We start from the raw sequence: 25,839 nt of genomic DNA on the forward strand, positions 1-25,839 counted from the left end.
CGGAGAATATAAACCATACATATCACAATCTCTCCTCCCGAAATTGACCCCTCTTTCGGCCACCTCTTTGGATTCTTTTTAGGAGCAGCGAGTAGCGGGCTTTTTTTTATTATTATTGTTTCCTTTATTTGTGCCCTTGAGCTGTCTCCTCTGTTGTAAAAAAAAATAATCTCTCCCATCCTAGGCCATTCACCCGGGCATCAGTTTCAACACTATCATCAGCATCCCAGCGACCATTCATTCCCTGTATACGAGCTTTCTATGAACCAATTATACGGGTTAATTGCTGCATCCCAATTGCTAACACCTTCTCAATAAGCGTGATCCAAGTGTTCCAAAAAGAGAGGTATAACTATCGCGAGGTATGTGGATTGGTATTGTTTACAAAGTGCCGTTGGTTTCTGCGTTAGTTAAGCGGCTAGAGGTTAAGGAAGGTAATGTAAGGTGATGAGGAATGGGTAGGATAAGGTAATGTTAGGATGCTATAGCTGCGCGTGGCCTCGGTGCTCATCTCCGTCACAATGGCTTTTGATGCTTAGATAAGAGATGGATAAATAAAGGGAGCGCGTATCCATGAATTATAGAAGTTAGGCCTGACACAGAGAACCAGGTGACGAGAGAGAGAGAGAGAGAGAGAGAGAGAGAGAGAGAGAGAGAGAGAGAGAGAGAGAGAGAGAGAGAGAGAGAGAGAGAGAGAGAGAGAGAGAGAGAGAGAGAGAGAGAGAGAGAGAGAGAGAGAGAGAGAGAGAGAGATTCATAGATTTACATAGAAAATCACACCACTCAGACCCCATGGTCCAGAAGTGGCCTGTCCTTAAACCTAAACCTTAAACCTAAGAGAGAGAGAGAGAGAGAGAGAGAGAGAGAGAGAGAGAGAGAGAGAGAGAGAGAGAGAGAGAGAGAGAGAGAGAGAGAGAGAGAGAGAGAGAGAGAGAGAGAAGACGTTAGGAAAGACCTTTATCTCGAAAATGAACTGATGATGATAATAATAATAATAATGATGATGATGATGATGATGACGATGATAGGGTGTGAGCGAGAGCCTGTCAGCGGGCGAGGCGAGGATATGCTGACTTGTGATTGGCTGACTGGGCGACCGTGAGAACTTCCATTGAGTGATTTACTGACGGCGGGTATTTTCCATGTGTGTGTGTGTGTGTGTGTGTGTGTGTGTGTGTGAGAGAGAGAGAGAGAGAGAGAGAGAGAGAGAGAGAGAGAGAGAGAGAGAGAGAGAGAGAGAGAGAGAGAGAGAGAGAGAGAGAGAGAGAGAGAGAGAGAGAGAGAGAGAGAGAGAGAGAGAGAGAGAGAGAGAGAGAGAGAGAGAGAGAGAGAGAGAGAGACAGACAAACAGAGACACTGACACACACACACACACACACACACACACACACACACACACACACACACACACACACACACACACACACACACACACACACACACACACACACACACACGCACACGAACAGTAAATGGTTAATTGATTTTTTTTATAATTTTTGGTATGTTTCTTTTAGTCTTTAACTTTATATATTATCCTAAGACATGTACACCATTCACTTAAGCATTCACCCATACATACACACACACACATACATACATACATACACATTCACACACATGTATACATTCATACTGCATGCGTCACGTTCAGTCATACACAAGCACACGTTAAGAAATTATAACCGTCACCAAATAACATGAAGGAAAATTGCAAATCGCCGAGGTAACAAGCACACGAGTCTGAATAGGGAATGGGTGAGGAAGGGAGACAGAGAGAGAGAGAGAGAGAGAGAGAGAGAGAGAGAGAGAGAGAGAGAGAGAGAGAGAGAGAGAGAGAGAGAGAGAGAGAGAGAGAGAGAGAGAGAGCAAGACAGACAGACAGACAGACAGACAAACAGAGACACACACACACACACACACACACACACACACACACACACACACACACACACACACACACACTAAGAGCCGATTTCACAGTCCAACACAGTGTCTTCGTAACAGCCCGAACCAAACTATAGAATCCCATACAATCCAAAATGGTGAGGTCTTCGATGCCACACTAAATACACAAGACTTTTCCTGTATAGTTTCATCAAATTTGTGAACTTAAATATAAACACCAGACACTATACAGGGAAATTTCGAAGGCTCTGGTATTGGTTTGGGAGCTTACTAACCCATCATGGGGAACTGTAAAACTGGCCCTAAGATCGATATTGTCAGACACTTCCACCCTCACTCCAACTCTTTCCAACGGCCGAAAAGGAGATCAGTCGGGTTCTAATAAGTGTTTCTTTAGGTTCACGGTACAGAAGAAGGGACAAGCTACCACCAGGGTCATAAAACTACTCCTGGAAATCCCTAGAACCCCTATGAAAGCCCTGTCAAATGTGTGTGCTTGGGGGTGGGAAGAGACCGAGTTCCTGAGGGTTAGTAGCTTGGTCCATCACTCTATCGGTCAGTGAGGCGGCATTATCAAGATTGCTGGCGGGCTTTCGTAGGAGTTCTGGGCATTTCCAGGGGTAGCTTTATGGCCCCGGTGGTAGTTTGTCCCTTCCTCTATACCCTCGACCTTACAAAAACACTCATTAGAACCCGACAGACCTCCTTTTTTGGCCTTTGAAAGTTGTAGATGTGAGGACTGGAAGCGTTTGACAATACCAACCTACAGTTCACACATTTGACAAGGCTTTCGTATGAGTTTTGGGCATTTCCATCGATAGCTTTGTGGCCCTGGTGGTAGTTTGTCCCTTCCTCTGTGCCCCCAACCTTACAAAAACACTCATTAGAACCCGACTGATCTCCTTTTTTGGCCTCTGAATGTAGTTGAAGGGAGGGATGTAAGCGTTTGACAATACTGAGTGAAACAGCAGATTGGAGTTGAGTGTTTCAGGGGTAGTATTTGTGGGGTGAGGGTTGGGTAGTTTATATGGACGGGTAGGTTTGGGTAAGGTAAATAGGGGTGTAGCTGACCAGAAGGTTGTATGGAGAGATGAGGGTACTAGGATAGGTAAAGGTAGGGTTTGTGTGTGTGTGTGTGGGGGGGAGGGGGAGTTGGAAGCGCCTGACATACGAATCTAACTTACTGAGTGTTAGTCCATCACTCTATAGGTCAGTGAGGCGGCCAGTATCAGGATGGCTGGCGGCGAGGAGAGGTGTGTGCTGTGCCACCCCGCCCACCACCAGGCCGGGCAGGCGTGTGATGTGTGCATAGAGTACCGGGCTTGCCACACTTGCCACGGACACCAGCCAGCGTGCGACGGGGCCAGGACGACGCAGCAGACAGGTGTGTGGAAGAGAGACGGAGGGAGATAAGGGTGGATAGATAGATAGATAGATACAGAAAGAGAAAGTGACAGAGAGAGAGAGAGAGAGAGAGAGAGAGAGAGAGAGAGAGAGAGAGAGAGAGAGAGAGAGAGAGAGAGAGAGAGAGAGAGAGAGAGAGAGAGAGAGAGAGAGAGAGAGAGAGAGAGAGAGAGAGAGAGAGAGAGAGAGAGAGAGAGAGAGAGAGAGAGAGAGAGAGAGAGAGAGAGAAAATTTAAACAAATGCACACTATACTGTCCATACCAGACTCTATGACATACCGTTTTTCGCAAATATCTTTCACACGAAGACTCGGATCAGCATGGGACTTTGACACAGATTGTTTCACACACTCCGCTAATTTTTGACGCTTTTGTGCAATGCCAGATGCGGTTAGTTATGGCGTTTACTCTTGACTGTTATGGCAAAACCTGCGTGAGCCACTTACACATTCGAACAGGTGAGGCGAGACGTATCACATATGACTTGTCTACAATGGCGGATGACTGGAGAGTATATGCTAAGTATGGTCTGGTGTTTTATGCACACGACCCTGATTCCTGTTCCAGCGTAACTGAATGCTGCTTAAGTGCTGTATGAGGTTTGTTTGGCAATTATACAACCATTGAAAGCTATACGAGTATATGACCCTCCTTCCCACAGGTTACGTTGAGCGTATGATGGGATGAAGCACGTAGCTGACGCTTGATCATTTATAGGAAATTGCGTAAGAGACGGAAAGGAATGACGTTGGAATTGAAATGGGAATTCATTGCAGAGTAAAAACGTGAAACGAAACTGGAGAAATATATGAATAATTTATTCTGATGTTCGGAAAAGACTGCCATACGATATGTGTTCATGTAGATATGTTAAAAAGTCATAGCAAACAAAAGAAGATAGCGAGTATATGATGGGTGGATTAATAATGTAAATAACTATCCCCAACGAAATACCAAAAAAAAAAAAAATAACTGACCACATTCAACATTCATCACCATCGACAAACAGGTCATCCTCGTCATCACTGATGATGCTCATGCAGATGGGATATAATTTATATTAATCTGCCATTAATATCTTGGATTCATATCTCGTGTATAGCACAAGTGTGTGTGTGTGTGTGTGTGTGTGTGTGTGTGTGTGTGAGAGAGAGAGAGAGAGAGATTTACATAGATTTACATAGAAAATCAGACCACACAGACCCCATGGTCCAGACTTGGTGGTCTGTCCTTAAACCTAAGTGATTTTACATTAATCAGAAGACTCCAAAACGTTGCATTTCTACTCTAGTTGATATTAAGTTGAAGGAAGTGACGGTCGAGCTTATTTTTGAAGGAGTCAATCGTGTTACACTGGACCACTGATGGTGGAAGCTTATTCCATTCTCGCACTACAACGTTGGTGAAGAAAAATTTTGTGCAGTCTGAATTTACTTGTCTACATCTGAGTTTTACGCCATTGTTCCTCGTGCGCAGACTGTCATCGATCATAAACAATGTTGATCTGTCTACATTCGTGAAACCATTAAGTATTTTAAAACATTCGATCAGTTTTCCTCTGAGGCGACGTTTCTCAAGAGAGAACATGTTAAGGGTAGAAAGCCTTTCTTCGTAGGATTTGTTGCGCAAGGAAGGGATCATTTTCGTTGCCCGACGCTGAACACCTTCTAATTTAGCAATATCCTTTGCATGGTGGGGTCCAACACTGTACCGCATATTCCAAGTGGGGTCTGACTAAACTGTTGTAGAGCGGGAGTATTACATCTTTATTCTTGAATACAAAGTTTCTTTTAATGAAGCCCAACATTCTGTTCGCTTTATTTGCTGCATCGATGCATTGCTGTGGGAATTTGAGGTTTGACGCGATTTTGACCCCCAAGTCTTTGACGCATTGAACGGTCGGCCATTAGTTCCATTATATCTATAGATGTTTATTTAACCCATCGACGCTTATTATCCAATCCGGGGTCAGGATTCGCTAGAGAGAGAGAAGAGGAGAAGGATGAAGAAAAGGAAGAGCAGGAACGAGTTTAACATGAACAAGAAGAACAAGAAAATAGAAGAATAAAGGAGAGAGAGAGAGAGAGAGAGAGAGAGAGAGAGAGAGAGAGAGAGAGAGAGAGAGAGAGAGAGAGAGAGAGAGAGAGAGAGAGAGAGAGAGAGAGAGAGAGAGAGAGAGAGAGAGAGAGAGAGAGAGAGAGAGACCGGGGGGAGAAGGAGGAGGGAGGGAAAGGGAGGGATGGGAGTAGGGGAAGCCAGGGGTGGAGGTAGGTGGTGGATACACGTCACAAATACGTCACGCCTCACCTGTTCGAATGTGTAAGTGGCTCACGCAGGTTTTGCCATCACAGTCAAGAGTAAACGTCATAACTAACCGCATCTGGCATTGCACAATAGCGTCAAAAATTAGCGGAGTGTGTGAAACAATCTGTGCCAAAGTCCCATGCTGATCCGAGTCTTCGTGTGAAAGATATTTGCGAAAAACGGTATGTCATAGGGTCTGATATGGACAGTAGATAAACACTCCGTCTCCCTCTTACGTTATATAAATCATCAAATATCATCATCATCATCATCATCAACCAGTGTCATTGCCCCTTCTTCTAAAGTCTAAACGGTCCCATCCATCTTTTCATCTCTACAAAAAAAAAGAAAAAAAAGTTAGTTGAAGATACGAGAACAGATAACACATTTTATCATAACTATACATACATCCCAACCATGCAATACTGAACCCACTAACTTAGCATACTTTTTCTGTCTGTCATTCGTCTACATTTCTTGACCCGTTTGCTATTCCTTATGTTCCACGGGTATATGCCTTTCCTGACCACTCTGGTGAGCCTGGTGGTAGTTCGACCCTTCTGTACCATGCACCTAAAGAAACGCCCATTGGAACCCGGTTATAATCTCCTTTTCGTTTTTTGGAAATAGTTGATGATCGGCGGAAGCGTTTAATAATACCGACATTACAACTTCTCGCCCTTTTTATCTCTTTAATTAAGTGGTGCAGACCCTCGGCCCCATAGTTAATTAAGTGGTGCAGACCCTCGGCCCCATAGTTAATCACAGGGGATTCACAGCTCACTTTTTTTTTTACATCTCGGCCTGTAGCGCCGGTAGGCTTTCTTCAGGGGCCTGGTGGTCGGCCCAAGCCCGCTATGGCGCAGGCAATTCTTTTTATAATGGCTCCAGTTATGCTTGGCTCATGCTGCCCCCCGGAACTCATTCTTGATTCACTTGGACGGTTTCTTCTAGAGTCCGGGTTGATGGGTGGTCTTCTGGACAGCATGTGGGTAGTCTTAGGCCACTCGGCGGTGACTGAAAAATCCCAGGTGGTAGCGTGGGGACTCGAACCGACGTTGTTCAAGGCGCCGTGAATGCTAGGCGCGCACGCTAACCACTCAGCCACCGCCTACCTGAGGCCACAGATTCACTTTGTTATATTGTCGACTTTTGAAGACAAGTATTTTTGTTTGCTTGTTTGTTAATTTGAGATTCCCGTCATAGCGTTTTATTTTTTGTTGTTGTTTTAGCAGTAAGAGGAAGGATAAAGATCAAATGTTAAATATAGGAATTCTGATCACACTTAGAAAACACTTAAGTTGCTAATTCGTGTAGGGACTCTATGCTTTTGTTTAGTGTTCTTGTGTTAGTGCTTGATCCCTCTTTAACGGTAAAAGGAAGAAGATCAAATACTATACACAATAACTTGATCCCAGTCAGGAAACTAAAGTACGTTCATGGTTTTGGAACCGTTCACAAAGTTTGCTATTTTAAAAGCAAGAAGAATTTGATCCCAGACAGAATATTAAAGTGCGTTTTAGTTCATAGTATTGGAACCGTTCACAAATTTACCCCTACAGATGGCGCCACTAAAAACACTTGCCTACGCCATGACGGGCTTTGGCCGAATACCATCCAGGCCCCTCAAGTAAGCCTACCGGCGCTATAGGCTTAGACGTTAAAAATAACGCAAAATAAACTAAAAATCACTACTCAAGCTTCTCATTACATACGCCATAACCACAGTCAGCGTCCGTAGACATATGCTAATACGAATTTTTTATCCGGCTGTACACTTAAATAATAAGACTCAGACGCCACATGTGCCTCGTTAAAGGGTATAATTGCCCGCCCTACACCAGCCCCTATACCGATCTGCCTACAAGTGTCCCGGGCCGAAGGGTAATTGTCGGCCATTAGTGGTAATTATATATCTATAGTTGTTTATTTAACCCATCGACGCTTATTATCCGATCCGGGGTCAGGATTCGCTAGAGAGAGAGAAGAAGAGGAGAAGGATGAAGAAAAGGAAGAGCAGGAACGAGTTTAACTAGAACAAGAAGAATAAGAAGAACAAGAAAATAGAAGAATAAAGGAAAAATCAAAGGAAAATTCAAATAACGAAAGAAGAAGTAGAAAGAAAACGACCGTAGAAAATAAAATAAAAATGAAAATATTGAAAGAGAAATAGAAGAATGATGAATAGAAAGAAGAAAAAGAAGAAAGAAAAGAAAAGGAAAAAGAAGAATCGCCGCGTATTCTAGAAAATAAGGGAAAGAAAAACAACATAGAAAATAGATAAAAAGAAATATAAGAAAAATGGAAGGAAAGAAAGATCAGAAGGAAAAAGAAAGAAAGGAAAAAAAAGAAATAAGAAAAAGAAAAGAAAAAAGAAAGAGAACAAGAAAAAGAAGAACAAGAACAAGGAGAGGATGAGGAGGGAAATAAAGGAAGAGAAGGAGGAGGAGGAAACACACACACACACACACACACACACACACACACACACACACACACACACACACACACACACACACACACACACACACACACACACACACACACACACACACACACACACACACACACACACACACACACACACACACACACACACGCACTTTCTAATCGATAAAAGTAAGAGTTGTTAAAATATCTTAGCAACGAAGAATAAGCAAAACATACATCATACATTCATCAGCTGCTATGGGAGGAGGAGGAGAAGGAGGAGGAGGAGGAGGAGGAGGAGGAGGAGGAGGAAGAAAGGGAGAAGGCTGATAGATTTGGCGATGATATGTCTAGCTAGGGTTTGCGTGTGTGTGTGTGTGTGTGTGTGTGTGTGTGTGCGTTATCCACATAATTATCTCGCCGTGTGTTCAATGATTCACGAGTACTTACATTGTTAGTACTCGATCTAGGTTGACGTACTGACTGATGTGCCCTGTTGCGTGTCTGTCCGTATGTCTGTCTTTCCTTCTATCTCTCTGTCTCTCTCTCGCTCTCGCTCTCCGTCTTTCTGTGTGTCTGTCTGGAAAAAAAAGATATAAGAAAAAGAAAAGAAAAAAGAAAGAGAACAAGAAAAAGAAGAACAAGAACAAAAAGAGGATGAGGAAGGAAATAAAGGAAGAGAAGGAGGAGGAGGAAACACACACACACACACACACACACACACACACACACACACACACACACACACACACACACACACACACACACACACACACACACACACACACACACACACACACACGTGTGTGTGTGTCCAGTGTAACACGATTGACTCCTTCAAAAATAAGCTCGACCGTCACTTCCTTCAACTTAATATCAACTAGAGTAGAAATGCAACGTTTTGGAGTCTTCTAATTAATGTAAAATCACTTAGGTTTAAGGACAGACCACCAAGTCTGGACCATGGGGTCTGTGTGGTCTGATTTTCTATGTAAATCTATGTATGTAAATCTCTCTCTGTCTTTCCTTCTGTCCGTTTCTCTCTCTCTGTCTTTCCCTTCGTGTTATGGCTAAGCCTGCAAGACTTAACATTGAATTTGATACTGACCTAATACCACTCAATCCCACATTCACAAAGACTTCGGGACACACACACACACACACACACACACACACAACACACACAACACACACTTTTGATAAGGCTCTCATAGAGGTTGTAGTGTTAGTATTTCCATGTTAAGTAGTTTTGTGATCCTAGTGATAGTTTGACAAGGCTTTCGTAGAGGTTGTGGTGTTAGTATTTCCATGGGTGGGTAGTTTTGTGAGCCTAGTGATAGTTTGACAAGGCTTTCGTAGAGGTTGTGGTGTTAGTATTTCCATGGGTGGGTTGTTTTATGAGCCTAGTGATAGTTTGATAAGGCTTTCGTAGAGGTTGTGGTGTTAGTATTTCCATGGGTGGGTTGTTTTGTGATCCTAGTGATAGTTTGACAAGGCTTTCGTAGAGGTTGTGGTGTTAGTATTTCCAAGGGTGGGTAGTTTTGTGAGCCTAGTAATAGTTTGACAAGGCTTTCGTAGAGGTTGTGGTGTTAGTATTTCCAAGGGTGGGTAGTTTTGTGAGCCTAGTAATAGTTTGACAAGGCTTTCGTAGAGGTTGGTGTTAGTATTTCGATGGGTGGGTAGTTTTATGAGCCTAGTGATAGTTTGATAAGGCTTTCGCAGAGGTTGTGGTGTTAGTATTTCCATGGGTGGGTAGTTTTGTGAGCCTAGTGATTTTTTTTTTTTTTTTTTTTTTTACGTTGTTGCCCATTGCGCCGGTAGGCATCTTCCCGGTGGGGCCTGATGGTCGGCCCAAGGCTTCTTCCAGGTGGGGTCTGATGGTCGGCCCAGCCCGTTCTGGCGCAGGCGAGTGTTTATAGTGGCGCCATCTTGCATTGGCTCATGCTGCCCCCCGGAACTCGTTCTTGATTCGCTTGGACGGCTTCCTCTAGAGTCCGGGTTGATGGGTGGTCTTCAGGACAGCATGTGGGTAGTTTTAAGCCACTCGGCGGTGACTGAAAAATCCGAGTGGTAGCGTGAGGATTCGAACCCGTGTCGTCCATCACGCGGCGAATGTGGGTCCAGTACGCTATCACTTCGGCCACCGCCATGGGTGGGTAGTTTTATGAGCCTAGTGATAGTTTGATAAGGCTTTCGTAGAGGTTGTGGTGTTAGTATATCCATGGGTGGGTAGTTTTGTGAGCCTAGTAATAGTCTGACAAGGCTTTCGTAGAGGTTGTGGTGTTAGTGTTTCCATGGGTGGGTAGTTTTGTGAGCCTAGTAATAGTCTGACAAGGCTTTCGTAGAGGTTGTGGTGTTAGTATTTCCATGGGTGGGTAGTTTTGTGAGCCTAGTAATAGTCTGACAAGGTTTTGGTAGTGGCTGTGTTAGTATATAGTATTTCCATCGGTAAGTAGTTTTATGAGCCTAGTGATAGTTTGACAAGGCTTCTGCTGTACCATGAACGTGAAAAGCACTCCTGGGAACCCGACTTTCTCCTTTGTGGCGTTGGGCAACAGCTGTTCTTAGCCCCGAAAGCGTCTAAAAACACGGCTCTTTGTCATACGAACCGGAAGTGGAGCAGAAAGGCTTTTAGTACGTAAATTACTCGACTAATCCAGTTTTCTTCGTGTCCGTCACTCCGGTATGCTGGGACCTTTACACTGTTAATGACGCCGCCACACGCACGCTACTGGACCTAATTACCGTGCCGTCCAGAGTGACAAGAAACACGAGCAAGGAACCTATGGGAGCGGGGACGCGACTGTCACTCTTAGGGCGGTTTTTTCAGACGCTTACGCCTCTCACGTCAAGTACTTCCGAAGGCCGAGAAATATATTAATCGGGTCCTAATGAGTGTCTTTTTAGGTTTATGGTACAGAGGAAGGGTCAAACTACCACCAGGGTCATAAAACTATTTCCAAAGCCTAAAAAGTACATTAATTGTTTTCTCATGAGTGTTCTTTTAGGTTTGTGGTACAGAGGAAGGGTCAAACTACCACTAGGGTCATAAAACTGTTTTCAAAGCCTAAAAAGTACATTAATTGGTTTCTCATAAGTGTTCTTTTAGGTTCATGGTACAGAGGAAGGGTCAAACTACCACCAGGGTCATAAAACTATTTCCAAAGCCTAAAAAGTACATTAATTGGTTTCTCATAAGTGTTCTTTTAGGTTCATGATACAGAAGACGGGTCAAACTGGCGGTGGTGGTGGTGGTGGTGGTGGTGTTGAAGTTATGATAGTGATACTGTTTCTGCTGTTACTACTACTACTACTACTACTACTACTACTACTACTACCATAACTATCGCTACTACTTCTACCACCACCACTACCACCACCATAGCCACCACCTCAACTGCCCGAGAACACGAAACCATTAATTTTCCATTCTTCCATGCGTAAGGTATGAAGCCTGGACCGGACGGAAGAGAGGGAGGAGGAGGAGGAGGAGGAGGAAGGAAAGGTGACGGAGGAGGGGGCGGAGGAGGAGGAGGAGGAAAGGAGGGCGACGTATCTCTCAACAAAGAACAAAGAGACAAGGCAAAATTGGAGGTAAGTCAAGCATACCATTTTATTTTATTTATTCTCTCTCTCTCTCTCTCTCTCTCTCTCTCTCTCTCTCTCTCTCTCTCTCTCTCTCTCTCTCTCTCTCTCTCTCTCTCTCTCTCTCTCTCTCTCTCTCTCTCTCTCTCTCTCTCTCTCCTCCTCCTCCTCCTCTCTCTCTCTTTCATTCTCCGTCTCTCATTCCTTCCTTTCCCTCATAAAAAAGATCATGAGAGAGAGAGAGATACAGGCAGACAGAGAGACAGAGAGACAGACAAACAGACAGAGAGAGATAGTATCAATTTACAGGAAAACACTTGCGTAATAAATGAGGAAATAAATTATATATTCGAGTAAAATATATAAATGCCTTAATAATTACAGTCATTTCAGGTAATATATATGTTTAAGTGTCCCTTGGTATCGGGTACTTCCGAAGTGACGCTGGTGGGCGGGGCATAGATGCAATGGTAGTGTGAACGGTATATATGTTGTTGTTTTTTTCTTTACATACATATCCAATAAGGACAGTTAATACAGACAGACACAGAAGGTAAGCGCAATACTATTTAGCCTAGGTTTGTACAGCAATAGTATAATAGTTGAAGAAATAGTAGTTGATGTAGGCTACGGGGGTTTAGTACAGCAATAGTAATATAATAGTAGAAATAGTATGGTTGATTTCATCGTTGCTGTTGTTGATGTTATTATTATTATTATTGTTATTATTATTATTATTATTATTATTATTATTATTATTATTATTATTATTATTATTATTATTATTATTATTATTATTATTATTATTATTACTATTATTATTATTATTATTATTATTATTATTATTATTATTATTATTATTATTATTATTATTATTATTATTATTATTATTATTATTATTATTATTATTATTATTATTATTATTATTATTATTATTATTATTATTATTATTATTATTATTATTATTATTATTATTATTATTATTATTATTATTATTATTATTATTATTATTATTATTATTATTATTATTATTATTATTATTATTATTGTTATTATTATTATTATTATTATTATTATTATTATTATTATTATTATTATTATTATTATTATTATTATTATTATTATTATTATTATTATTATTATATGCATGAGTCTCTTCCCATCACAGACTCAAGGGGCAGCGCCACGGAAATGACCACCGAGATCCTAATACACACTCTTACAGGGCGGGCTGGAGGAGGGCGGCGGCGTCGGCGGTGAAGGAGGGGAACAGGACTTGCAAGATGAGGTCCTAATCTCACGGAAAATGTCCCTCTCGCAAGACTCAGGTGCGTGTGTGTGTGTGTGTGTGTGGGGGGGGGAGTGGGTGTGGGTGTGTGGGGGGGGGTGTGGGGGGGTGTAGTTGTAGTAGTAGTAGCAGTAGTAGCAGTAGTAGTAGTAGTAAGTCAAGATAGCTTTATAGACAAACACATTAGAAAAAATATATAAAAAGAATAGAATTAAATAAAAAAATAAATGGATAGGAAAACCAAAGTAAAAAAATAATAATAATAACAATAACGTTCATTTTCTCCCCAAACACACACACACACACACACACACACACACACACACACACACACACACACACACACACACACACACACACACACACACACACACACACTTGCTCTCACCCTCCTCCCCCCCCCTCCACCCCCCACCCCCCACACACACATACCCCTCCCTCCCCTATCCACACACACACACACACACACACACACACACACACACACACACTTGCTCTCACCCTCCTCCCCCCCCTCCACTCCCCACCCCCCACACACACATACCCCTCCCTCCCCTATCCACACACACACACACACACACACACACAGGCAGCGCCGAGCGAGGTCTTTGGCAGAACAAGTGGGACTACTTCCTCTCCGTGGCGGGCTTTGCGATCGGGCTGGCCAATGTGTGGAGATTCCCTTACCTCTGCTACATGAACGGCGGAGGTGAGGAGCGGCGGTGGTGGTGGTGGTGGTGGTGAGGGTGGTGGTGGTGAGGGTGGCTGTGGGGGTGGGGGTGGTGGGTGGCTGTGGGGGTGGTGGAAGAGAGGGAGAGGGATAATGGTGGTGATGGTGGTTGTCGGGGTGATGGTGGTAGTGGTGGTTGTGCTCGTGGTGATGATGGTGGTAGTGGTGGTGGTGGTGGTGGTGGTGGTGGTAGTGGTGGTGAGAAAGAGGAGGGGGATCTCTTATGGAAACTCCTTACGTTCTAAAACTCTCACGTTCCTTCCTATTCAAATTTCTTACGTTCTTTTGCTCCCACGTTCCTTCCTAATCAAGATTTAACCCAGTCAACTAGTCAGTCAGTCAATCCTTCTTATTCAAACCCCTTACGTTCTTATACTCTCACGTTCCTTCTCGTTCCTGCCTGTAGGGGCGTTCCTGATCCCCTACGTGTTGACGCTGGTGCTGGTGGGAATTCCCCTGTACCTGCTGGAGTCCTCGCTGGGCCAGTTCACGTCCTCCTCCTGCCTCACCATCTACCGCGTCTGTCCCATCCTCAAAGGTAAGGGTGTGTGTGTGGGGGGGGGGGGGGTATAGGGGAGGGCGGGGTACGTGTGTGTGGGGGGTGGAGGGGGGGAGGAGGGGGAGAACAAGTGTGTGTGTGTGTGTGTGTGTGTGTGTGTGTGTTTACTTAATTGTATTTTTACAGAATTGAGCAGACTCGTATTGTCCATATTTTGAAACCAGTTCGTCATACAATAATTCTCTAAATCTGTGAATGTCGTTGACACATACAAGTTCATCTTGTGTGTGTGTGTGTGTGTGTGTGTGTGTGTGTGTGATTCACCCCGACCTGATCACGTGCTGGGCTCGTCATCGCCATCAAATACCCTCCCGATTGTCCATTGTCAGCGGAAAACCCCCGGCCTGAGCGGGGCTCGAACCTCCTCCTGGCAGGTCGGAGCCTGGCAACGCAAAGCTCTAATCACTGAGCTACCAGAGCGGTGTGTCCCCAGGTGTAAGCTAGGCGACTCTCCCCGGTGGTGTTAGTGACTGTCTATAAGCACTTCCTCCCCTCCCCAGGCGCCGGCTACGCGACGTTCCTGGTGAACCTGGTGTTCGTGACGGTGTATAACGTGATCATCGCCTACCCGCTCGTGTACCTCGTCAACTCCTTCAGCAGCAGCCTCCCGTGGGCCTCCTGCGACAACCCGTGGAATAGTCCCGACTGTTGCGGCGTGGGTCCAGAGAGGGCAGGAGGCAGGAGGGCGGGGAGGGAGGGAGGGAGGGAAGAAGGGAGGGGCAGCCAGGGAGGAAGGAAGGAAGGTTATGTAGCGGATTCGGATAAAAGTAAGGAGAAGGAAGGAAGAATAGGATGAAAAAAGTGAAGTGAAGTGATATTAAGGGAAGGAAAGAAGGAAGGAAGGAAGGATAGCGAAAACGTGTATTAGTAAGGAAAAAGGAAGGAAGAATGAAAGGAAAAAAAGAAGAAAGTTATGAAGGAAGGAAAGTTAGCGAAATCGTGTTTAAGGAAAGAAAAGAGGAAGAAAGAATGTAAGGAAAGCAGTGAGGGAAAGTTAAGAAGGAAATTAAGAAAGGAAAGATGGCAAAAACTTGTGCAAAAGAACAAAGAAATAAAGACTAGATGGAAAACGGTGAAGTGAAGGAAATCAGGAAAGAAAGAGACGAAAGTACGGTACAACACATACTAGAAGGGATAGAAGGAGAGGAGGAAGGGAAGGGAGGAAGGAAGGAAAACTAGTAAAACATGGAAAAGAAGGAAAGGGAGAAGAGTGGAAGGCAAGAAAGAGAAGAAAGTACGGTAAAACACATACTAGAAGGGATAGAAGGAGAGGAGGAAGGGAAGGGAGGAAGGAAGGAAAACTAGCAAAACATGGAAAAGAAGGAAAGGCAGAAGAGTGGAAGGCAAGAGAGACAAAAATAAACAAAACACATAATAGAAGGCATAGAAGGAGAGGAGGAAGGGAAGGGAGCTAACGGAAGGAAGGAAGGAAGGAAGGAAGGAAAACTATTAACACAGGGGAAAGAAAGCAAGAAAAAGCGAAGGGAAAAAGAGAGAAAGGAGAGATACAAGTTACGGAAGGAGAGAGACAAGGAGGAAAGAAGAGAAGTTAAGGAAGAGAGGAAGGGAGGGAGGGAGAAAGAGAGAATCACTAACCTAACCTCACCCAACAGACGGAGGAATATAGGAACCTGACCAGAGCCTCTCCCAACATGACCTCTGACCTCGCCCCGCCCTCCCCGGCCGACGAGTTCTTCCAGTAAGTGTATGAGAGATGTTTTTTCCTTCCTTCTTTCTGTCTGTCTTTCCTTCCTTCCTTCATTCCTTCATTCATTCTTCTATCTCATGTCTGCAATCCATCCATCCCTCTCTCTCTCGCTCTTTCACATTGCAATCCCTCACCTCCTCCTCCTCCTCCTCCTCCTCCTCTTCGTCCCCCAGCAACCACATTCTGGAGCTGTCTGAGGGCATGACGGAGCTGGCGGGGTTCAGGTGGCCGGTGGTGGGCGCGTCCGTCTTTACGTGGGTCTTCGTGTTCCTCTGCGTCTTCAAGGGCATCAACGTCTTCGGGAAGGTAAGGGGGAAGGAGTCGTTTCTTACCCGTTTCCTTCTGGTATGGTTAAGAGTGAGGTTAGGTTAGGCACGCTCTCTCTCTCCCTCTCCTTTCTTCTCTGCCTTCACCTAACTTCTTTCCTCCTATACCTTTTTCATTTAATATAGGTCGGTATTTTCAGACGCTTCCGCCACTCACATCAAGTATTTCTTAAGGCCAAAACGGAGCTCAATTGGATTCTAAGGAGTGTTGTTTTAGGTTCACGGTACAGAAGAAGAGTCACACTACCACCAGGGTCATAAAACTACTACCCCTGGAAATGCCCATGGTAAGTTTAATGACCCTGGTGGTAGTTTGACCCTTCTTCTGTACCCTGAACCTAAACAAACACTCATTAGAACCCGACTGATCTCCTGTTTGGCCTTTGGAAGTACTTGGTGTGAGAGGCGGAAGCGTTTGACATCACCGACCCTTCTTTCTTCTCATTCTCCCTCCTCCCTCCCCCTCCAAACCGCGTCTCCTCGTCCTCGTCCGGGGGGCTTCGTGGTGCAGTGGTTAGCACACTCAGCTCACAATCGAGAGAGCCCGGGTTCGATTCCCGGGCGGAGTGGAAAAACTTGGGCGGCTTTTTCGATACCCTACGCCCCTGTCCACCCAGCAGTGAATGGGTACCAGGTATTAATCGGGGGTTGTGTCCCGTCTCCTGGGGTCTGTTCCCTTCTCCTATAACTCCTTCCCCCTCTTGTCTCTCTCCGGCACATGACCTCAGATGTTGCGCCGACTAAACGAAACTTTCCAACTTTCGTCCTCGTCCTTAGGTGGTCTGGTTCACCGCCACCTTCCCCTTCGTCATGCTGTTCACGCTACTGTTACGCGGCCTGACGCTCCCCGGGGCCTCGGACGGCATATACTTCTACCTCTACCCGAACTTCTCCAAGCTGCGGGACCTCGAGGTAAGTGAGACACGGGGGGGGGGGGGTTGTGGTTAGTAGTTGGGGTCACGGTGATGGCAAAGTATTCCAGTGACCTCCCTACCTTCTACCTCCTTCATCGTTTGCATAATTATCATCAACAGCGTTCCTTTGTGTGTGTTTCTCCCTGCTTACGAGGCGGGGGAAGCGGTGGCTGGGTGGTGGTTCGCCCCGCCCCCCCCGCCCCGCCCCGCCCCGCCCCGCGCTACAAGATAACAATGTTGTCCTGAAGTTTCTCCTTCTAAAAAGAGGAAGAAAGATGAGCTCCCGGGGCAACATGAGCCAAGCAAGATGGCGCCACTATAAACATTTTCCTGCGCCATAACGGGCGGAGCCGACCACCAGGCCCCATCAAAAAGCCTACCGGCGCCACCCATCTTTCGACCACTCCTCTGACTCTTTTTAGGAGCAGTGAGGTGTTTTTTTTTTTTTTTTTACAACAAAGGAGGCAGCTCAAGGGCAAAAAAAAAAATAAAACAATAATAAAAAAAGCCCCATATGTTTCCTTTTTTCATGCCCTTGTATTGACTCGTCTACTATAAAAAAAAAGCGGAACATTAAAAAAAAAGAAACTCAAAATTCTCACCGCCTTCTGGCTACTCCATCAGCTATTTACGGGAGCCGCGCCAGTCAGCGGGCTTTGTCTAATCTTTATTTTGCCAATGAGTTGCCTCCTTTACCTTCTTTGGGGAGGCGGTGGCCGAGTGGTCAGCGTGGAGGCGTGGTGAGCCCGTGCACCTAGGTTCGAGTCCCACCGAAACACGCTGATTTTCAATTCATCGCAGAGGAGCGGAAGGCTACACCGGGGGGCAGCGTGGGCCATACATCACGGCAGACACTATAAAAAAAATTCACCTGCGTCACGAATGGGCTGGGAACGATAAAGAGGCCCCTCAAAAAAAGCCTACCGGCGCCACATGCAGAACCTAAAAAAAATTATTAAAAAAACGGCGTAGCAATCACTTCACGCCTCCCTCGTCGCCCCTCAGCAGGTAACTCACAGCGTCAAGCAAGGAGGTGCAGTTACCAGGAGGCCTCCACAACGACCTTCAGCCAGAAAGTCGCGGCAGGAACTTTGAATGTCAGCTTAAAATACCGCCCGCCTGCCCTTTGCCTTGCCACCGTTTCTTCTCCTCGAGGACTATTGATTACACCGCCAGCCTCCTCCTCCTCCTCCTCTTCTTCTTCTTCTTCTCCATCGTCATCTTCTTTCTTTCTTTTTTCTCTCCCTCCCTCCTCTCTACTTCACTTGTATACCGTTGTTCTCTTCTTCTTCTTCTTCTTCTTCTTCCTCTTCTTCTTTTACTTCTTCATTTTCTTCTTTTTTTTCTCTTCTTCTCAACAATATATACACACCCTTGGATATCCTCTCTCTCTCTCTCACACTTTCTTTCACTCTCTCACTCACTTTCCTTCTCTATCGATCTTTATATCTGCCTGTCTATCTATCTATCTCTCTCCTCTCGTTCCCAAGACGCAGCATCACAAACACACTGACTGTTAATCTCGAGTCTAGCACGTGATCTAACCCCCTTGCCAACCCCTTCTCCGTTCCATCTCAGTCTTCCTACACCAACGTTCTCCTCTCTCCGTCTCCCTTCCTCAGGTCTGGGCGGCGGCGGCGGCTCAAATCTTCTACTCGCTGGGGCCTGGCTGGGGCATCCTCACCTCGCTGGGCTCCTACAACAAGTTCCGCAACCGGTGCCAACGCGATGCCCTGGTGGTGCCGCTCCTCAACTGCTTCACGTCGATCCTGGCGGGCTTCGTCGTGTTCTCCGTGCTCGGCTTCATGGCGCACCGGACCGGGACGACTGTGGAGAAGGTGACAGCGGCGGGTGAGTGGTGCGAGGCTGCTGGGAGGGTTGGATGCCGGGGACAGTAGGGAGCAGAAGGTGGCGGCGGCTGGTGAGAGATGCAGGGTGCCACGACGCTGCTGGGAGGGTTGGATGCCGGGGACAGTAGGGAGCAGAAGGTGGCGGCGGCTGGTGAGTGATGCAGGGTGCCACGACGCTGCTGGGAGGGTTGGATGCCGGGGACAGTAGGGAGCAGAAGGTGGCGGCGGCTGGTGAGAGATGCAGGGTGCCACGACGCTGCTGGGAGGGTTGGATGCCGGGGACAGTAGGGAGCAGAAGGTCGCGGCGGCTGGTGAGTGATGCAGGGTGCCACGACGCTGCTGGGAGGGTTGGATGCCGGGGACAGTAGGGAGCAGAAGGTCGCGGCGGCTGGTGAGTGATGCAGGGTGCCACGACGCTGCTGGGAGGGTTGGATGCCGGGGACAGTAGCGAGCAGAAGGTGGCGGCGACAAGAGACTTCTCAAACAGGCGAACTGAATACGTCCCTCTCTCAGACGTTTTCGCCTCCACATCAACTATTTCCAAAGGCCGAAAAAAAATTAATCGGGTTCTAATGAGTGGTTTTATAGGTTCGCGGTACAGAAGAAGGGTCAGTCTACCACCAGGGTCATAAAGTAACCCAGGAAATGCCCCCCACAACTCCTACGAAAGCCTTGTCAAATACGAGTGCCTGGGTGCCGAGTTGTGTAAGGATACGGCTCATGTTCTCTCCCTCCCTCTTGACAGGTCCTTCGCTGGTCTTTATCACGTACCCCGAGGCGCTCTCCCTCATGCCCTTCGCGCCTCTCTGGGCCGTCCTCTTCTTCCTGATGATCTTCTTCCTCGGCATCGACTCCATGGTATGTATCTGAGAGAGAGAGAGAGAGAGAGAGAGAGAGAGAGAGAGAGAGAGAGAGAGAGAGAGAGAGAGAGAGAGAGAGAGAGAGAGAGAGAGAGAGAGAGAGAGAGAGAGAGAGAGAGAGAGAGAGAGAGAGAGAGAGAGAGAGAGAGAGAGAGAGAGAGAGAGAGAGAGAGAGAGAGAGAGAGAGAGAGAGAGAGAGAGAGAGAGAGAGAGAGAGAGAGAGAGAGAGAGAGAGAGAGAGATTTACATAGATTTACATAGAAAATCAGACCACACAGACCCCATGGTCCAGACTTGGTGGTCTGTCCTTAAACCTAAGTGATTTTACATTAATCAGAAGACTCCAAAACGTTGCATTTCTACTCTAGTTGATATTAAGTTGAAGGAAGTGACGGTCGAGCTTATTTTTGAAGGAGTCAATCGTGTTACACTGGACCACTGATGGTGGAAGCTTATTCCATTCTCGCACTACAACGTTGGTGAAGAAAATTTGGTGCAGTCTGAATTTACTTGTCTACATCTGAGTTTTACGCCATTGTTCCTCGTGCGCAAAGTGTCATCGATCATAAACAATGTTGATCTGTCTACATTCGTGAAACCATTAAGTATTTTAAAACATTCGATCAGTTTTCCTCGGAGGCGACGTTTCTCAAGAGAGAACATGTTAAGGGTAGAAAGCCTTTCTTCGTAGGATTTGTTGCGCAAGGAAGGGATCATTTTCGTTGCCCGACGCTGAACACCTTCTAATTTAGCAATATCCTTTGCATGGTGGGGAGACCAAAACTGTACCGCATATTCCAAGTGGGGTCTGACTAAACTGTTGTAGAGCGAGTATTACATCTTTATTCTTGAATACAAAGTTTCTTTTAATGAAGCCCAACATTCTGTTCGCTTTATTTGCTGCATCGATGCATTGCTGTGAGAATTTGAGGTTTGACGCGATTTTTACCCCAAAGTCCTTGACGCATTGAACGCTTTTGAGTTTAACGCCGCGCATTTCGTATTCGAACTTCTTATTCCTCGTTCCAACTTGAAGGACCTGGCACTTGTCTACGTTAAAGGGCATCTCCCATCTATCCGACCAAGCTGAAATTTTGTGCAAATCCTCTTGGAGGCTTTGCCTGTCTTCGTCAGTCAGAACCGAGTTACCAATCTTTGTGTCGTCTGCAAATTTACTAATGCGGTTATTGAGTCCAACATCCACGTCGTTGATGTAAATAATGAAGAGCACTGGGCCAAGAACCGAGCCCTGAGGGACGCCACTAGTGACAGGCGCCCACTCTGAGTTAAATCCGTCAATCACTACTCTTTGTTGTCTGTTGCTCAACCAATTCGCGATCCATTGGTTTACTTGACCGTCAATACCTATTTGCTTTAATTTGTAAAGTAATTTATGATGCGGGACTTTATCAAACGCTTTCTGGAAATCAAGATAGACTACGTCCAGTGATTTGGTTACGTCATAAACAGTGAAGAGGTCGTTATAAAAGGTTAATAGGTTTGATAGGCAGGATCTTTTGTTTCGGAAGCCATGTTGTGAGTCCCCAATTAATGAGTGGCTTTCAAGGTAACTAACAATTTTGTCTCTAATTATGCCCTCAAGTAGCTTACCTACAACCGAAGTTAGACTAATGGGCCTGTAATTACCTGGTACTTTTTTGTCTCCTTTCTTAAAAATCGGTGTCACGTTAGCCTTTTTCCAATCTGAAGGGAAGAGTGTGTGTGTGTGTGTGTGTGTGTGTGTGTGTGTGTGTGTGTGTGTGTGTGTGTGTGTGTGTGTGTGTGTGTGTGTAAGAATCTATTTACATACTAACTTATTCACTCACTCACTCACTAACTCACCCACTAACTAACTAACTTCCTTCTTTCCTTACAAACTCACCAACTGACCTACTAACATTTTTTTTACAACAAAGGAGACAGCTGTGTGTGTGTGTGTGTGTGTGTGTGTGTGTGTGTGTGTGTGTGTGTGTGTGTGTGTGTGTGTGTGTAACAATCTATCTACATACTAACTTATTCACTCACTCACTCACTCACTAACTGACTAACTAACTTCCTTCTTTCCTTACATACTCACCAACTGGCCTACTAACATACATACTTACTTACCTACTCACTTATGTATATACCTCTTTGCCTACGTCTCCCTCTCTTCCTCAATCCCGTCTCCTCAGATCGCCCACATCGAGAACCTCACAGTGTCTCTAGTGGACGAGTACCCGCGACTCAGACCTCACCGCAGCTTCGTCACCTTCTTCATCTGCTTAATCGATGTGCTGGTCTCCCTCCTCTTCTGTACCAGGGTGAGAGAGAGAGAGAGAGAGAGAGAGAGAGAGAGAGAGAGAGAGAGAGAGAGAGAGAGAGAGAGAGAGAGAGAGAGAGAGAGAGTTGTTTATAGTGGCGCCATCTTGCTAGAGAGTTTGTCTAAAGGGTTGATAGGCGGTTATCAGGACATCTACCAGACTACTACATACTGATCTACATACTGAACGTGACTTGTGGTGTGTTCTCAGGGCGGAATGTACTGGCTGGCCCTGGTGGACTGGTACAGCTCCTCCTACACGCTGATCCTCAACTGCCTCTGTGAAATTGTCGTCTTTGGGTTCATATACGGTGAGTCACGGGAGAGTCTTAGTGATTTCCTCCCACCATCTCCATCACCACCAACACCGTCCTCACCTTCCCCTCTACCCCTTTTTTTATAGTAGAGGAAACACTTCAAGGGCAAAAATAAGGAAGCAATAATGAAACAAAAGGCCGCTACTCGCTGCTCCTACAAGAGTCAGGGGGAGTAGCCGAAAGACAGGTCAATTTCGGAAGGGTACATCTACATCTTCCATTATCATCTTCCTCACGTATATCCCGCCAGCATCACCTCCGACCCTTCTACACTTCATCCTTACCTTCATCTTTCTCCCACCATCACTACCACACATCTACACTACGTCTTCCGCTTCTACTTCTATACCCCTCATCACCACCACCACCACAACCATCATCTTTCTCCCACCACCAGCATCGCTTCCATAGTCACCTTCCCTCTCTACACCGCATCTTTTTCCCATCATCTTCCAGGGGCGGGACGGACGGTTCGGGACCTTCAAATGATGACGGGGGAGCGGATCAGCTACTTCTGGTACGGCGCCTGGCTCGTGGTCACTCCGCTGGGCATCATTGTGAGTGTGTGTGTGTGTGTGTGTGTGTGTGTGTACATGCATATATATTTATTCCTACTTCTTCCCACTAACTCGTACACACCCCCAGCTCACTCCCAGTCTCTCCCTCTCCCTCCCCACCAGTTCATCTTCATCAACACGGTGGTGAGCAACGCGCCGGCCAGTTACCGCGGGGAGGTGCTGCCGGACTGGGCGCAGGGCATCGGCTGGCTCACGGCCGTCACTTCCATGGCCGCCGTGCCCGCCTATGTCATCTACTACCTCACCTGTGGCACTACCGGCTCCCCGTGCAAGGTGGGGGGGGGGGTTGCGTGGGGGGAGGGTGGTGGGAGTGTTGGGAGGGGGCTGTGCGGGGGTGGGAGTTGGGAGGTGGCTGTGTGGGGGTGGGATGGGGGATCTGTGTGTGTGTGTGTGTGTGTGTGTGTTCTTGTTTGTCTTACTTTTTTTTGTATATGTTTGTGTATGTGTTTGCAGAACAATACTTAACTTTTTTACAAGCTCCTCTTCAGTAACTCTCCTGCGTCTCCCGCTCATAACAACCTTTTCTGGGCCTTCCTCAGTAACCTTTTATTGATTGGGACAAGACAGATTTCTTTGTTGTCTCTCTCTCTCTCCTCTGTTCTTTGCTGCATCTTATATAACCTCTGAACAAGCTCCCTTTCGGCATCTTAGAGTAACTTTCCTACGCCTCCCGCTCATAATAACCTTTTCTGGGCCTTCCTCAGTAACCTTTTATTGATTGGGATGGGATAGATTTCTTTGCTGCCTCTCTCTCCTTTGTTCTTTGCTGCATCTTCCATAACCTCTATACAAGCTCTCCTTCGGCTTCATAGAGTAACTGCTCTTCCTACGCCGATGACCTTTGTAACTGTGTGTCTCATGAATACTGGATCAGTTCGCCTCGCCTACTAGACCATGCACCGCTCTCGCCTTCTTCTTCTTCTTCTTCTTCTGCTTCTTCTATCTCGTTCTTCTATATCTTTTGCGTGTTTCTCCCTCCCTCCCTCTTTTTCCCTACGTGCATACCTTACTAATGTTTTTCCTTCACTTTATCTACATTTTTGTAACTGATTTAACTATTTACTTCATTCCCTGTTCCCTCGTTGCCCTAATTCAAGCACTGCCTTCCTTCTTTTCTTTTTCTTCTGCGTTCAGTCCCATTATCTCTTTTTCTCTCCTTTCAGTAACTCATTTGACCATTTCTTTCATTACCTTTTCACTCCTTCGCCCTAATACAAGCTCTACATTGCCTCTTTTCTTCCTTTCTTCCTTTCTTTCTCATTGTCTTTCTGTCTCTCATTTCAGTAAGTCATTCATCCACTTCTATCGTTCCCCTTCACTCTTTGCCCTAATACAAGCACTACATCCCTTCCTGCATATTTTCAACCCCTTCTGTCCCTCCCGCTGCAGCGCCTTCAGACCGGGTTCACGCCCAAGGACTCGTGGGGGCCCGCTAACGAGTCTCACAGGGAGGAGTGGCTCGCGCTGTGCCGCCAAGAGCCGCTGCGTCACCGCCTCCTCCACCCCGACCTCTCCTTTCCACGCCCAAGACCCTCAGCCTACGAAGCCGTCCCCCTCAAGTCTCCCGCAAAGTCCAAGGTGCCCAAGATAGCTCAGGTCTGACTTAGCGGTGGAGCATAACACAGGGTACTCGAAGGACAAGAGACTATACAGTGTTAACAAGAAATAAGGCAAACTTTGAGATGGATGTCCCGTTGCAAAAGATGAATATGCAATACAGTGTTACAAAATAAGGAAGGAAGACGAACTTTAAGTAAGAAGGCTCGTTGCAAAGGCGAAATAAGCAACGCAATGATGCCAAATGAAGAAGGAAGACGAACTTTAACCTGTTGCAAAGGAGAAATATCGTGGAGGAGGCGGTCAAGTGGTCAGCGTGGGGGCGTGGTGAGCCCGAGGACCTAGCGTGGACTATGTTCGAGTCCCACCGAAACACGCTGATTTTTCAAACCATCGCCGAGTGTCTGAAGATGACCCCCATGCTGCCCAGACCTGCCGTCAACCCTGAATTCAGCGACCTCGGTCAAGAGGATCACCGGAGGGCAGCACAGGCCAAGCGAGAGTCATACATCACGGCAGCCACTATAAATATAATTCGCCTGCACCACTATTGGGCTGGGGCCGTCCAAGGGGCAGCATATAAAAAAATACTGTTACAAATTAAGAAATAAGACAAAGGTTAAGATGGAAGTCTCGTTGGGGAGGATGAATAAGCAGTGCCGTGTTAGTAAAGGAAGAAATGAGACGAATTTAGGAATGAAGTCACGTTGGATGTGGCCGAGTTTCCACAAGGCACCTTTGGACTTTGGCGCCGCACACTGCCGGCTCCCAAGGGTAAGGCCGCACCGTATAGTCAGAGGGAACAGTCTTTTCAGCCTTATTAGTCGTCGTTGTCGTGGTGGCCGCCGCACGGGGAGGCGTCGTGGAAGGTTCATCTTGTGGTCACGTTCTTAAACTCCCCTCACGACTGTTTCACAAGGCCACGGAGAGGATCAGCCGCCCGGGTCGTCATGGCTGATGTGAGGTCAGGATTATGGACAAGATGCATTGGACAGGGAGAGTTAGAGTCGATAGGGAAAAGGTAAAAGTACAGTTGAGGGCATACGCTATAGCTACGCGTGGCCTCGGTCCTCATCTCCGTCCCATTGACCTTTGAACTTGCGAAAAAATAAAAATAAAAATGAAATAATAAAAAAAATAACTTGTAAGAATATTCACAGCACATTGCACAACACACGTAGCCAGTTACATGTCAGAACACGTTTTATTTCTGTTGTTG

The 25,839-nt window shown here is 46.1% G+C and overlaps 1 protein-coding gene across 2 annotated transcripts; it reads left to right on the top strand.

Moving 5' to 3' along the window:
* The first annotated feature begins 3,113 nt into the window (after positions 1-3,113).
* Positions 3,114-25,839, top strand: LOC127009709 (sodium- and chloride-dependent GABA transporter 1-like). Of its 2 annotated transcripts, XM_050883053.1 has the most exons (16): positions 3,114-3,292; positions 11,492-11,640; positions 12,857-12,959; positions 13,509-13,628; positions 14,056-14,187; positions 14,709-14,863; positions 15,822-15,907; positions 16,090-16,222; positions 17,020-17,154; positions 18,779-19,007; positions 19,752-19,864; positions 22,041-22,169; positions 22,380-22,479; positions 22,942-23,042; positions 23,166-23,336; positions 24,453-25,839. In XM_050883053.1, the coding sequence occupies exons 1-16, from the start codon at positions 3,142-3,144 to the stop codon at positions 24,663-24,665; spliced, it is 2,220 nt and encodes a 739-aa protein (XP_050739010.1). In that variant the 5' UTR covers positions 3,114-3,141; the 3' UTR covers positions 24,666-25,839. The 2 variants fall into 2 exon arrangements, with proteins under 2 accessions (XP_050739010.1, XP_050739011.1); XM_050883054.1 differs by lacking the exon at positions 11,492-11,640 and having other exon boundaries at positions 3,215-3,292.

The sequence above is a fragment of the Eriocheir sinensis genome, chromosome 41 (genome assembly GCF_024679095.1).
Source record: "Eriocheir sinensis breed Jianghai 21 chromosome 41, ASM2467909v1, whole genome shotgun sequence".
In the NCBI taxonomy this organism is placed as follows: Eukaryota; Metazoa; Arthropoda; class Malacostraca; order Decapoda; family Varunidae; genus Eriocheir; species Eriocheir sinensis.

What these genes read in the sequence shown, in the direction of transcription:
- LOC127009709 (XM_050883053.1), top strand. Translation starts at nt 3,142, where the DNA reads ATGGCTGGCGGCGAGGAGAGGTGTGTGCTGTGCCACCCCGCCCACCAC. An exon ending in ATAGTCCCGACTGTTGCGGC is followed by an intron (nt 14,864 to 15,821) that starts GTGGGTCCAGAG and finishes CTCACCCAACAG; the next exon opens with ACGGAGGAATATAGGAACCT. An exon ending in CTACCGGCTCCCCGTGCAAG is followed by an intron (nt 23,337 to 24,452) that starts GTGGGGGGGGGG and finishes CTCCCGCTGCAG; the next exon opens with CGCCTTCAGACCGGGTTCAC.